Source organism: Pollicipes pollicipes, unplaced genomic scaffold (genome assembly GCF_011947565.3).
Source record: "Pollicipes pollicipes isolate AB1234 unplaced genomic scaffold, Ppol_2.1 Scaffold_7262;HRSCAF=8765_pilon_pilon_pilon, whole genome shotgun sequence".
Lineage (NCBI taxonomy): Eukaryota > Metazoa > Arthropoda > Thecostraca > Pollicipedomorpha > Pollicipedidae > Pollicipes > Pollicipes pollicipes.
Genome location: NW_023597055.1, coordinates 9,834,400 through 9,849,262, shown reverse-complemented (window position 1 = coordinate 9,849,262; position 14,863 = coordinate 9,834,400). Strand labels below are relative to the sequence as shown.

Genomic DNA, 14,863 nt, shown 5'->3' with positions numbered 1-14,863 from the left:
GGCTGCTGACGTCACTGTTACACTCCGGCGAGTCCCGTCGAGTCGCCACCGCCGGCGGCGCACCGTCCGTCGCTCCCTCCCTCTCCCGGCGGGCTGGCGGCCCGCGCGGCGTCACGACCGCACCGTGACGCGGCCGCGGGTGCCTGCCGTCGCTCCGTCCACAACGCCGTCGCGCGCCGGCGTCTAGCAGCCGGCCCCCTCCGGCGGCTGGTTGTCGGCCACGGCGTTCAGGTAGATGTTGACGTAGCCGGCCACGTCCACCGAGTCGGCCTCCGAACGCCGGATGAACGGGTGCTGCAGCAGCGTGTTGTACTTGGGCCGCTTGCTTTCATCCTTCTCCAGACTGCGGCAGGCAGGCAGGCGCGCCGGGTCAGTGACGGGCGCGCGCGGGAGGCGCCGCGTCAAACCTCAAGGACGGGTGGGGAAAGTACACATCCTCCGGTCCATTTCTGGCTCTTAGTTTTGCGCTATCGTAATTTCCGTCTGCCAAACGTGAGTTTAGATAAGACAGTATTATTAGCCTTATTCCTCAGAGAAAACCAGGAAAACAGAGAAATAGTTGGGTTGATATTTCTGCAACACGCCTTTAGCGAAACAATAGCAGAAGTCTTCTGCTACTGTTGAGCAGAAGTCTCCTGCTTCTGCTATATAAATATTCTACTTATAGCAGAAGCCTTTTGCTTCTGCTTTTGCTTCGATGAAGGCATGCTGCCGAAATATCAAACCAACTATATCTCTATTCTACTGGTTTTTCTCCGAGGAATAAGGCTAATACTACTGCCTTATCTACGTGAATAATGCTCCTCGCTAATGCACTGAACAACACACGTAAGCTTGTTTAATTTAACGTTGTTTTCAGCCTTCTTCCGGTCTCCGGGGAATGTATTTGGTCTCCGCGGAACCTTTTGCTGAGGCGATGTTGACCACGCCAGCAGACCGCGGAAACGGTTCCATCGCCGTCTCTACTTCAAGGAGTTTAAGAGAAAAGAGACCATGTTTTGGCATGTGTTGAGAAGGTGGGCCTCTCTTGTGGATCTCTTGTGGACGTGAATCTGTAGTCTTTACTCACCGCCACGCCGTGTCACCCCTGGCCAATGATGCAACCTTGGCCAATCACGCGAAATGACTGATACATCATCATATGTTTCATCGAAATATATGAAATCGGATGTGAATTTGAGAAATTAAAGTAAAAAATGCGTACCTTAAAACTGAAATAAATTAATACGGCCAAATTTCATCAATCTACAGAAAGCAGTAAATAAACAAAGCAACGAGTAGGGGGATAGCGAGGGGGAGGGTAGGGGAGCGGAAGCAAGCCGGAAAGCATGAAGGTGACAAGCTGAAACTAAAAGACAAGGGTTGCAGTTTTCCCACAAACCATGAATATGACAAATAGTACCCCAGGGGTCAGTAAAAATATCGGACAGGGGCTGGTTAGCCCACAGACTGATTACGCACGACTTTCCTTTTTCGGACCGTGGCGAAAATAAAGGCCTCAAAGAGTATCTTTTCAGCACGAAAAGACACCGGCGACCGAAAATATCGTCACATTTGCCGTGTTTTGTTCCACGGCGGTTTCGACACGCCACTATGAACAAAATTGCTGTCATGTTTAAGTACTACTATACAGGTTGCTATCTGAAAGGAGCGCGACTCTTTCATATGGCTCATTGCAAAACCCTAAACTGCACGATGCTGCAGAGCTAAAACGTAACTTCCGGTAAAAGTAACAATATCATATCATTTGGAGCAAACAACACAATTTTCCAAATGTCTAGCTCCAACATTCTCACTCATGCATGGGTCCAATCCATCCAAGTCACAGGAACCACAACAGTTCCTATTTGTCGACACGACGCCGCGGCGTCGCGCGGCCGCACCGCAGCCGCGTGGCCCCCCTGCGAGCCGGCTGACCACTGACCAGGTGTTGACGAAGTCGACGAACTCGAGCGTGAACGTGTTGCCGTTGTCGCAGTGGGCCAGCCGCGGCGGGTCGCCCGACACCACCTGCGTCAGCTGCTCGAACACCGAGTTCCAGCGCGGGTACGGGAACTGGCCGGTGGCCAGCTCGAACAGCGTGATGCCTGTCGGCGGGGCGTCACGTCAGAGCGCCGGGCAGCGGCGGCGGCGGTGGTGGCGGCGGCGGCGGCGGCGGCGGCGGCGGCGGAGGGAGGGCAGTGGCGATTCTTAATGGGTGGCCCTGCGCGAGGCGCGTGGTCTTTGGGGCGCAGCCTGCGTTCCAGAGGCTGAATCTTAGTGTCCTGGACATGATGGGGTGAAAATATGGACGGAGACCTCTAAACATGGCGGAAAACGCAAGAACGAACAAGTTAGTTTTGTCAACAGATCGCGCGTAGTAAGATTACACCTTCGTTGGGACATTCGCGAAAGCGCACATTTTCAACATTGGTTGGGCGAGGCCCAAGGGCATGGCGCAAAGTACGACACCTCTCCTGTTTCTTTGTCTGAGGTGGTATCTTAAAACGCCACACCTGTGCAGTGCTACTGATTTATCATAACAGGAGACATGTGGCAGGAAAATGTTCTCCTTCCCAACGTTCGACACATCTTTCAGCACCAGCAGCCGGACCGAGATTCTCGCCCCGCTACATCTATCTCAGTGCGCAGCGTTGCGCAACCCGACCCATTGCAACACCCGATCAACAAATCAACAAAGTGCTATCGCGACGAAGCCACCGCTGAGGGCGTCGTCCGCCCGCCCGTGCCCCGGCCTCGTCCACAGCACGGGCAGGGGGCACCGTCAGCCCATCACGCGGTGCCGAGGTGCCAAGACGGCGGGGCGGCGGGGCGGCGGGGTGGCGAGACGGCGGGGCGGCGGGGCGGCGAGACGGTGAGACGACGGGACGACGGGACGGCGGGACGGCGGGGCGGCGGGACGGCGGGACGGCGGGGCGGCGAGACGGCGGGGCGGCTGGCCGGCGGGGCGGCGGGGCGGCGGGGCTGCCGCTCGGCACACCACTCACCCAGCGACCAGACGTCCGAGCGCACGTCATAGAAGCGAGTCTTGGTCGGGTCAATTCGCTCCGGCTGCCGACAGACAGGCGGCGTGACGTCAGACAGGCGGCGTGACGTCAGACAGGCGGCGTGACGTCAGACAGGTGGCGTGACGTCAGACAGGTGGCGTGACATCAGACAGGCGGCGTGATATCAGACAGGCGGCCTAATATCAGATACGCGGCGTGACGACAGACGGACGAAGTGACGTCATACCGACGGCTGGAAGGCGCTCGATAGACGCGAGTCGTCCGGCCGAAGGCAAACGCGCGGGCAGATGACGCCAGACGGACGTAAGCAACGGAGCCGCGGCGGAGATGACGCAACGGCCAGGACCACACGTGCACCGGATAGCCGCCCGACGCGACTCAAACCAATCTTAGATACGAAATCCTGACATTCTTTTTTGGGGGAGCGAGCTGGGAGGGAGGCCGAGCGCGCGGTAACGTCAACTGATTGGACATTCTGCAGCAGCGACTGTTCGGCCGAGCCCGGTCCGACTCCGCCACGTCGCTTTTGACGGGCTTCCATATTTGTAACGACTGATCGTACCTCCACGGAGTCTTTAGCAACAAGTGGCATAATTCTTTTACAGCTGCGTGAATATTCGTAAATCGGCTGAAGTGCAGAATTTGTTATACTACGGCGTATTTCTACAGCGTTGCGATGACGCTCCCATTTCACCGCCCTTTACCAATGACATGCGACCGCACATTTTCGAGTCGCAAAAAGCTTAAGGGCGCGGGGCGGGAACAGGTTCAGATCTCGGCGACCTGCTACCGTGGCAAGAGGACACAAACTTACAATGAATGGCATGACAAAAGCATGGGTTCATGAGCACGACTGCCGACCGTGCCGCGCCTTCGCGTGCGAGCGTCAGACCCGCCCGTTTTCAGACGCTTTAAGACTGATGTTCCAGCTGGGCAGCCAGAGGAAGTAGAGACGTGAAACCATCGGCACGTTGTAGGCGAACGCACCGTCCATAAATCGGTAAGTGATCTCAACACCGTGCGGCCCACATGTGCACCAGAAACAGAGGGGAACCAGCTGATGTTTCTTCTCAGAAGCCAGAATCAATCGTCCCACTGTGGTTTAAGCCAAGAGCTACAGCGCCCTGAAAACCGCACAGGCCCATCGCGCGGTTTACCACGGCCAATCTTCGCACCAAAAGTAACGTGTTTTCTCCATGCGTCGGCCACAGCCACTCAAAAACGGCGAACAAATCAGCCCGGCCGCCTCGATGACCCAACCTGCCGGATCTTGGCAGGGCCAAGCTCAACCAAACCCCGAAATGCCAGTTGCAAACACGTGCCTGGGTGCCAAACGTCAGCGCCTTTCCGCCAGTTCCGTCCGTGATGGGGAAAATATCGATGCATTATTAATTACAATCCATATGCGCTCCAAACCGGGGTCTTGCTTGTCACGGTACACATGAATAAGAAACCTGTTTTGACAGGCGCCATCCTCTCAACTGATCATGCTGCTGAAAAATAAATCGTGCAATCAACGAAATCACGACAAAACCACAAGATACAAGTTCACTTGATACATCACCTTGGCAAGAGGCGATCAGAGTGCCCTGTCCGCTTCCACGCCGACCGCGCCGCTGCCAATACGCGTTGCCATGGCGACAGGCCACTCACCGCCATGTAGGGTCGACAACCGGCGTCGCGCGTCTTGGCTATGCTGTCCACCAGCTGGCCGGAGATGCCGAAATCACACAGCTTGATGTTGCCGCGCCGGTCCAGCAGGATGTTGGACGGCTTGACGTCCCGGTGGATGATCTTCAGCTGCTCCTTCAGGTAGTTCAGCGCCTTCACCGTCTGTACCGGCAGCGGCTCGGTCAGTGGCGGGCGGGTTGGCGACGTTGAGCGGCGACGGCGCGAGCGCAGTCGCGTCGGTTGGATCTCAGAACACCCGGGGCCGCGCGTGCCGATCAACACACGCGCCTGGATCTCAAGGGGAATCCCGGATCTCACACATCCTCCCAACGACAAGATCCCGCTCCCAGGTCGTACAGTTGATGAGGAGCAGCATCCCACCCCAGAGATCCCTGTGTCGGCGATTTCAGTGCTGGGTGCGAGGCTACCTCACCCAATGAACACGACGGCACGGCACCTGACAGACGTGGCTACATCTGGCCCGCTGTGTGTGCCGCTGCCTGGCTGACACAGGGCAACAACGTCTGGCCAACTGCATCTACATCACTGGCAAGACATGACAGAGGGACGTTCACGGAGCCAACAGCCGCGGAGCCCACGACCTGACCCGAACTAACCCCGTCAGCGTCATGTCCCACACCGGACGCCTGACCCGCCGCGCGCTTCACCACCTGACCCGAACTACCCCCGCCAGCACCGTGTCCTAAATCGGACGCCTGACTCACCGCAAGCTTCACCACCTGACCAGAACTACCCCCGCCAGCGCCATGTTTCAAATCGGACGCCTGACCCACCACTCGCTCCATCTTTATCAGCGCACCAGCCGCGCCGGGAGGGTGCGGCGCCTACCCGGCGCGGCCCGGCGAGCGCCCCGCCCCCTCCCCTTCCGTCCTACTCACAGCCACGGTAATCTTGCCCAGAATAGTCTCCGGTATTCGCGACCGGCCGTGCTCGTAGATGAACTTGTAGAACTTGTCCAGCGACGTGTCCATCAGCTCCATGCAGATCCAGCAGTCGCCCTGCCGCAGGGGAGGGCGGCCATCACCGGGCGTGGTCGGTCGGGGAGCCGCCGACCAGCGGCAGCCGGCCGGCCGGCACGGAGGCGCCCGTGTTAGAAGCAGGTTTGACCGGGCCAGGCCACCTGATCGACACACTGCAGTCGATCGAGGACGCGTTCGATTAAGATGACAGTTGGAGAAGAGCACGGCTATTCGGGGGCAACCTCAACCAACAGAGAACGGAGTCCGAAGCGTAGTCGATCAGGAGATCAACCAAGGGGTAATGGGGGGGGGGGGGGGGGGGGGCTCCCCTGCGCAAGAGGCAGCCAAGCAGGCAAACATGCCATTCGGATAGAACACCTAAACATGTAATCAAAGTCAGCGAAGAGCAAAAATCAGAGGTGCAATCAGTCCTCAGCACTTCGAGCGAACGATAACGAAAAATACAAGAAGCACATAATGGCGCTCAACGAACATGAAAGCCTTGACGGGCTGTTGACTGACAACACCAACTGACACCACACACTGCACAACAGTGGTTCCTCGTCCACATGTCCCGTCTAAGTGTCAAACAGGGGAACGTGCGTTCTTAAGACCGCATTCTTTGCAGAACACCTGAACATGAACACGCTTACTTCATATCAGAGAACAGCAGATCAGGACAGCGCCTTCGTACCTCTTTGAAAATGGCTCCGTAGAACTGCACTATATAGGGGCAGTCATTGGACTTCATGACCACCTCCAGGTCCATCAGCAGCTTCTTCTGCTCGCCCTCCTCCACTGTAGAGCGAATCCTCTGTAGACACAGCGACAGCAGAACAGCGATGAGTGACAACCGGACGGACAGACAGCGAACGCGTGTGGATGTGTGCGTTTCGGGCAGAACTGGGAAGTAGCATATGTTGTGAAAAGAGTAGTGACTGGCACCCACCGATTTATAGCAATGTTCCTAAGTCCTGTTTCACGCGGGTCATGACACCTCACGATGTCGGTATGTACGGGCATCTGAACTTCCGTTCGGTCAGATAACGCGCCTCACGAACACGCAGGGCAAACTCAAGGCGCGTATCGAGAAGGCGCGGCTGAGTCGCATCAGCAAACGAGACAGCTGATCGTCCGACGACACCACAGCGCACACCTTAACCCTCGCCCTGATGAGGGGGGGGGGGGTCGATGAGACCCCCATAAGGTTTTCTGAGGATGCCTCTCCGGCATGACGTGCAATCGCGCCCGTATTTTCGTTAGCCTACGGGGGGGGGGGGGGGGGGGGCACCCATGGCACGCGTTTTGACACAAAGTGTCCCTGGCATTTCTGATTTCTGAGTAGCGACGGTTTTTTCGGACCTCTGCGAGGTGATCCCCGGCTGGTGCGGGTGGTGGGCGGCAACCGACTATTCCGCGGAACGCGGCAGACGGGTCGATACTGTTGCATTAACGGAGCCCTCTATTCTAAATGTACGCTCAAAACACATAAAACTGCATACCATTGACCTCAAAACTGACAAGGTACACGACTGGTTATGTTTAATGTTACGGAGCACGGTTTCCTACACACTAGCATGTAAAGCTGAAGTTAAAATTTTCAAGATTTTTTTTGACCAGGCTTGGTGGACGTCATACATTGATCACGCAACAGAACACTTCTACTGATCGCTACATCTCATCGATACTAATCCAATACTTTTTAAGCGAGGCTCTATATTCCTTACTACGGAAACGGCATGGGGTCGCGTCATACCCCAATCAGTTCGCGTTCTGAAGGACGGCACATCAGGGCGGAAGTTGGGCGCTGCGTTTCGTAGCGGTAAGATACGCCAGCATGACAGGTCGCACGAAGCACGTTGCCAGATCCCGGAGTTGGCTCGCTGCGTCCGATTAGGCCCGGGGGGGGGGGGGGGGGGTTCGCAGCTCGCACTAACAGCACGCCTCGGCTGCTGACCAATCTACCCGACCGACTGCCAGCGCTGATTGTCTCCAAGGGCCGGGGAGGTGACCACTGAAGATGCGGGTACGACCGAACGTTTGACCAGACCGGCTCTCTCCGGACAGGGGAGGACAGAAGGCGTGCCGACGCACCCCACACACAAGTTCGGGGGTTCGAAGACCGGCGGCCTTGCAGTGCCCCGGGCAGCAACGACTGTCCTCTTATGCTGGCGGTCCGCAGTCTCCTCCCCCTCCCCCCCTCCCCCCACCCGAACAAGGCATCCAAATAAGTCTCTCTACAACAAACGCACCAATTTACAATTCCCATAGAGCCAGATTCTAGAGTAGCCAGGTAAACAGGCTAACCAGCGTGGCCCCACACCTTCCGCCCCCCCCCCCCCCCACCCGCCCCCTCCCTCAACGCTACGCGCCGTTAATATTTGCAGGACCCACTTTAACAGCCATGGCGGTGCCGGACGCCCTGTGGAACATCTTGTTGACGGTGCCGAAGTTGCCGCAGCCGATCTCGCCCAAATTGTCCAGGTCCTCCGCCGTAAACTGGTATACCTGCCACCGAATCACGCACGTCAGCACCTGGCCGCCATCTAGCGTACAAGCCGCCAAACAACGCGCGTCAACAAGGGGCCGTGCACTAACCAAGCCCACTAGCGACAACACACAGTTGCGTGGCGCCGGGTGTGTGACATATCCAGCACAGAACATGCCGGGGTAGACGGTGAGTAGTCGGGTATCCAAGCGCGGAACACAAGGGAGCAGAGGTACGATCACCTGATATGGTTGCCATCCACTGATTATTTCGTAACTCGTCTAATTTTACCGATTTGTCACTTTCCGTGATCCATTGACATCCTGTCACTGATCTCTAAATCACTGATCGTCCCAATTGTATCAACCGTCGCTATTCCTCTGCGCATTCGATGAACTAGCGTGTGCCACTGATTTGGAGATCACTGATCAAGGAGCCTCGGTCGGTGATCTTTGAGCCTCAGTGCTATCTAACCCGCGACCCTCGGACAAACCTAACACAGCACCCCACCACACGGAACACGGGCCGCTCGGGTTCAGGTTCCGCACGACGGGCCACACCGAGCCGAGGTATGACCTCAGCGTAAATGGATCGACATCATGACATCATGACATCATGCGGCTGATTGTGCGGATAGGCCGCACACGCCACGCCAGCCGCAACTATGTCGAGATTCGGGGCTTTAACTTGATATGGATGCATCGCCAATGTCGTGGGCAAACTGACCGGAGGCACGGTCCACAGCCGACGCGCGGCCCGTACCCTCCACCCATCACGTGGGTGGGCAGGCTAGCAACGACTGCGGGCTTCATCCAGCACGCTGATGGCTGCAATCTATACGCACGCCGTTGTAATTTATACACGCACGCGCCACCCCCCACTTGGCGAATGCCTACCTGGTTAGGCGCTATTTTCATCATGCCCGACTGCGCTATACTCTTCGGCACGAAATGCTTTTCACGCAGCCTGAAAGCGAAGACATCGTTCGTGTTTAGTCACGTACATATCACTTCAGCAGCAGCTTGCGCCTCAGAATGAGAGATTACGACCAAAATAATCAGCCTGAAAGCGAAGACATCGTTCGTGTTTAGTCACATGCATATCACTTCAGCAGCAGCTTGCGTCTCAGAATGAGAGATTACGACCGAAACGATCAGCTCTAAACAGCAAGTAAAGCAGTCAGAAACGGACCATACATCCTCGCATCATCTCCCGATTAACATCACCGAGTTCGAAATGGCGCGCTTATGTGGCGCGAAATAGCGCCCCGCTGCTCATTTGAGCAGTTCCACACGACACATAAAGGCCATAACCACGTGAATAGCCACTTGACCTTTTCATCAGCTTATCAAATGAGCCGACACTGCCGGAGCCAGAAGTCTCCAGCGCTCTGAGCGTCCACTTACACCGTGGTGGGGACCGGATGGGGCAGCATGGGCGTCTGCCTCGACAGCGAGGTGTTGAACGAGAGCTTCAGCCGGTTGCGCTTCTCTGTGCAGCTGCCTGGAAAGTCCAGTACAGACGCTGTGAAGGCGGCGTTCTCGCAGCGCAGCCGACAGAAAGCCGGAACATCCTAGGACGCCCCGACTCCGCTATGGCCACATCTCACAGGCATGTGGGTTGGCTTCCACGGAAAAAACACGCTTCGGTAACCAATCCGATAGTCGATGGCAGCTGTTCATGAGGTTCAACTGGTACGAGGCGGTCGCATCACAACGTTGCACGGTGCGTTAATTCCGTCAATGATATATGGCTGAAGAGCAGTGCTGACTTAGCGAGGTCAAGGCCAGTTCAGCAAGCTGTGCTTCGAAAAGAGTTCGATCATGAGGCCATAATCGCAACACAACGCATCACACCAAAAGACGGCCCACGGCGTAGCACTTCGGACAAAGGAAAGAGTCCCTGAGCGTAGGCTGAGCTGCCAGCTGAACAACTCGCTAGATTACTTCTGCGACGACATACGCCGCGAGCACTGCTAACAAATTACAATACAGATGGCGCGTCAAGTACTTCAAGATGTAATACAGGCAGCAATGCATGGTATGAGCTGAGAACGTGGTTGGGCTAACGATGGCCTTCGTATTCGGGAACTGCCAGATATATTTGATGGCAACGATCTCTCCCACAGAACAGCAAGATAACGCTTGGAGCCCAGCCTCCCCCAATCCCTTCACCACGGCGACCAAACCATCAGCATACTGCATGACCCCTGCAGCCCGCTATACATCGCACAGGCGCGCAGCGTTGGCGAGCGGCGGCAGGTGCAAGTCAGAGGCCATCATCTGCCTCGCCACGACCGTACCCGTGGGTCCGAAGAAGCCGGGGCGATGCTGGGTGTACGGCGAGTTGCCTTCATTGTCCGCCATGGCTGTCCTGAGAGAGGCCTGCGGACAGAGACGTCGCTCGAGTCCCGCACAGGACGCCACGCACTCGTCTGCGTCACCCTGGACCCACTTCAGTTCGGTATGCTGGCGACAGTGTGACCAGGCATGCGGTATGAGTCACTCCCACTTCAATCTGCAAATATTCAGATATGAAGGGGCATCAACGTCACTGCGTACCTTTGGGCGTTGCGAACCAAGCAGTGTGTTCAACTGTGCCAATGACGCGGCTGGTGGAAATACACCCCCACCAGTCGCTGCTACTACTACATTTACACATTTGCAAAGCTTATCACGGTCCTGGTCTTCGAACGGTCTTGCCACGTCCGCAGCTGCCGCTGGAATTCCGATAGCAGCACCGATAAACCGACTGCTGCATTGCTCGCCTGAACCTGGTCACCACGCGCCATACTCTCCTCACTTCCCTAACTGACTGCCTCGCTTGAGCAGGACTTAAATCACAGCTGGTATAAAAGGCACTCTGGGTGGCCGAAACGCAGAATTTCCGAGGAGCGTTACCTCGCTGGACGGGGTGGGCTTGGCCAGGGCGGGGCGCCCGCGGGCGCGCCGTCGCTGGCCCGAGACGGCCCGCAGGCCAGACCGGGCTGAGGCTCGGGGTTTGTTGTTTGACAGGTGGGGACCCCAGGACGCCGGCCCCGGCCTGGCCGTCGAGACAGACTGTGAGCGTCGGGGTTGTGACAGGTGGGGACCCCCAGGACGCCGCCACGGCCTTTGGCCAGTCGAGACAGAGCTGAGGGTCGGTGGGGTTGTAACAGGCGGCGGACCTCAGCCTGTCACCAGCGGCCTGGGACCACTGTGACTGCAGCCTCACACTGGCTGTGTTGGTGTAATAATAAAATAATGTGTTGCAATCATGTGTTGTCAAACAAGAGGTGTGGTTCAACAATGCATTGATGTTCCACATATGATTCTTGGCATAGACTTTGGGTCCTTGGAGTGGTATGGAAGGTATGCAATTATGAATGCTCAGATTGTGGCAGCAGGTTTTAGTCTTCTGATTAGTGAGGGAGAGAGAAAGGGATGGCATATGATAAATATGTGGCTTTGGGTATCAACTCCTATAGCATGCAGGTAAGCATTGCATGCAAGCACAGAGTAACCTTTTGACCTTCATTCATTGAATGTGTTTATGAATGCAGTGGGGGGTGTGGTGGAGGACTTACCCCTCAACTACATGCAGTGATATTCATGTTCATGAGAGTTGTGATACATGGCATGCCTGATTTTTGCAGCCTTGCACCGCAGCAAAATGTCTGCAGTGTGTCACCATATCAGGTGTTAGTGTAGTAGTAGTAGTTGTAGAATGGCTCCTAGGTACCTGTATTAATGGATAAGAGTACCTGACTGAAGTTGTGGTGGTGACTTTGAGCACACAACATAGTGTACCTGACTGCATGATTAAAGTGCTTGACTGAAGTTGTGGTAGCAGCTTTGAGCATACAACACAGCAAAGATGGCATGCATGCTAGGATGGAGTTGCAGGATTTCAAGGGATATGGAGCTGAGATCTTGGTGTTGTGGAGAGGAAATGAGCAAATACTTTGTACTGTAGACTACATGTATTGCTTGTGCATTACATGTGTGCTCTGATTTGTATTCCCAATTACTCCATAACTTTGCATGGAGATATGTGATGGCAAATTTATCTGGACATTTGCACATTAGTCCAGGGACTCTATGGATACCAGGACTGTTCAGGCCTAGGACTTAAATTCCTAAAGGCTTCAAAGGAAATACCTGGTGTTAAATCATGTGTGAAACAAAGCTCCTGTTGGCACACCACTGCTACTGTCCTTACACCAGCTATCCCTACAGCTAGCGCTTCTCGACAGAGTTTCACAATGATCTTGGTAACAACTGTTTTTCATGTCAGCATTGAGCAAGTGTTTAAAACCCAAAACTTGAAACTGTTTCATAATACTTCCATTCACAATGAGCAAGCATATAAAACCAACTACAGGCTGTTCAATCAAAGTCACCTGGATCAAGATCATTAAACTCCAGAAAAGTGAGGTAAGCATATTATGTGCATTTCTTGCAAGTAACCCTGGCCAGGCTAAAATAACTTATGATTTGGGATGGTCTTCCCATGCTAACTTGCAACTATATGGTAGATATATTTAGCTAGTAGATAGAAGTCCATAAACAACCACAACATTTTGAAAAATCCACAGCCCAGCCTAACTGTGATTGAGAGGGCTGACTTACATCCTCCACTTAGCAAGCTCCTGAAGAGAGGGCTTGGCTTCACCCTGCTCCAATTAGCTAGTCAAACCACATTTTCTGTGATTCCATGCCACATATTTCCAACAAAATTAGACTGAATCTTTGGACACCTACTGATATCACTTGACCATGAACAATAACCTCCACTTCCAAGACATCCCAATGATACCACAGAATGCACTAGCTGAACACAGCACTAGAATTGGTGAACATCAGCCTACCACAAGATGGCCTCCATTATCACATGCCATCATGTGCAAAAAAGCTTCCATGATTGCAGGCATAGGTCAGGAAAATCAAATTGATTTAAGGTAGTCAATATAAATAGCTACCATATCAATAAGATACATACTATGCTACACAAAGGACCTTCAAGTAAAAAAAAAGCATAGTTCATTATTGCATAACATGTATCCCATATCATGGTAGTCACCAGATTACAGTATACACAACCAGGATGTGGAAGGCCTGAGCCCACCATACAGGTACTCTGTATAGTGTACTGGCAGGTATAGTTTTTACTGAAAACCTATGATACATCTATCCTGGGGAAATTAGTAATTTTATATGTGACAATAGTGACAACCATGCACTAAACATTAAGGAAAATAAATTTTCTCTTCATTATGCATACATAGGCTTATCTAACCAATAATGTAAGCCAAGATTTCAGATGACCCTGAATGAAAGTTGTATTATACCCTTATTATATTACTAAGCAAGATAACCTTATTTCCAGATCATCCTGCAAGAACTTGCTTAACTACATGTTCCAAGTTAAATCACTGTTTGATTCACTGTTTTGGTTGAAATTGTTACTACTGAAATCACCTGTGCTGTGTCCTTCACAGAAGTACCTATTGCTACAAACATTTCTGGACATTTCAATACTGGCAACTTGACAAAAATGTATGTGCAAGTGAGACACACAAGAAGGTGAAAGTCAACCATCAACTATCCAGATCCAGAGGTAATTTCTTCTGACTTAAAGTTCAGAGTTAATAGGCCTCTATGAATGTGGTATACATAGGCTTAGAAAACAGAAAACTCTTATTTCAAAGATAATGAAAATACTTTACTCACAAACACACCATACACCATTCTAATTGACAAGCATATACAGACCTACGCTGTTTGAGACATGCAGAAGCATTCATAGCAATCACCATTACATGAACAAAATGTTTGAAATGAGGAGCCATAAAAATACAACCAAGCGGAATATGTATTTATCTGCATAACCTCGGTGCCGAACTAGCCCCGATTCCATGAACAAATGCCATGTTTTTCTTACGCCCATAATCTGGTCAGGCAGCCCGCGCATGGCATACCGAGGGCTCCTCAACAACGCATTCACTTACCCAAAACAAGCAGGGCAGGCTGTGAGCTACGCCAGCAGGATGTCAGAACCAGTGTCAGTGGGCAACGTAATGGTATTTCACTTTACCATAACTACCCAACGTCGTGATGTTGTTGTGAATGATTGGAGAACAACGTCCAGTGTACCCAGGACATCGAATTCAGTGATGTTTTGGTTTAGCATGTTTCTCCCAAATTATATACCATATCTCCGTACATTTTCAAGAATATTCGAATTTTCAATAACTTTACCTTCTGAAAATTGTTAAATGTAGATGATGAAAATAGTAAAATAATTGGATAGGCTGCCCTTTCAAAATAATATCATTGATTTTTAGCGAAAACTTGTCAAAAGATTAGGAGAAAATAATGAACGGCATCTAAGTGTACCATTTCTCCTAGTAGATTTCTCACATCGGTACTGAAGGGCAGCACAATAGAGCCATAGTCGCAACAACTGCGCCACGAATGACCTATCAGGATATGATCAATTATTTCCAAATTTGATTGGAAATTTGCTACACTAGCGACCGTGGTAATGCTGGAGCGATGATAGCGCTGGCGTCGCGTTGAAATCGAGTAGTAGTGGAGGACGGAAAACGCTGGAAACTGCTTGGAATTTACGTCATAATTTATCTGCAGGCATCAATGATGCAATTAATTGCATATTCATGAGGTATCAGTACAGGCGCAGCCAAGGATGAGGGCGGAGTTCGCCCCCGCCCCTAG

At 53.0% G+C, this 14,863-nt stretch overlaps 1 protein-coding gene across 1 annotated transcript; it reads right to left on the bottom strand.

Annotated features, from left to right (window-relative positions):
* LOC119113763 (dual specificity mitogen-activated protein kinase kinase 4) lies at positions 1-14,280 on the bottom strand. Its single transcript, XM_037238005.1, has 11 exons — positions 14,137-14,280; positions 10,450-10,531; positions 9,554-9,650; positions 9,044-9,113; positions 8,054-8,167; positions 6,354-6,473; positions 5,579-5,698; positions 4,662-4,841; positions 2,988-3,051; positions 1,925-2,087; positions 1-343 (listed from the first exon to the last, which is right to left on the bottom strand). The coding sequence occupies exons 2-11, from the start codon at positions 10,511-10,513 to the stop codon at positions 184-186; spliced, it is 1,152 nt and encodes a 383-aa protein (XP_037093900.1). The 5' UTR covers positions 10,514-10,531; positions 14,137-14,280; the 3' UTR covers positions 1-183.
* Positions 14,281-14,863: the final 583 nt, after the last annotated feature.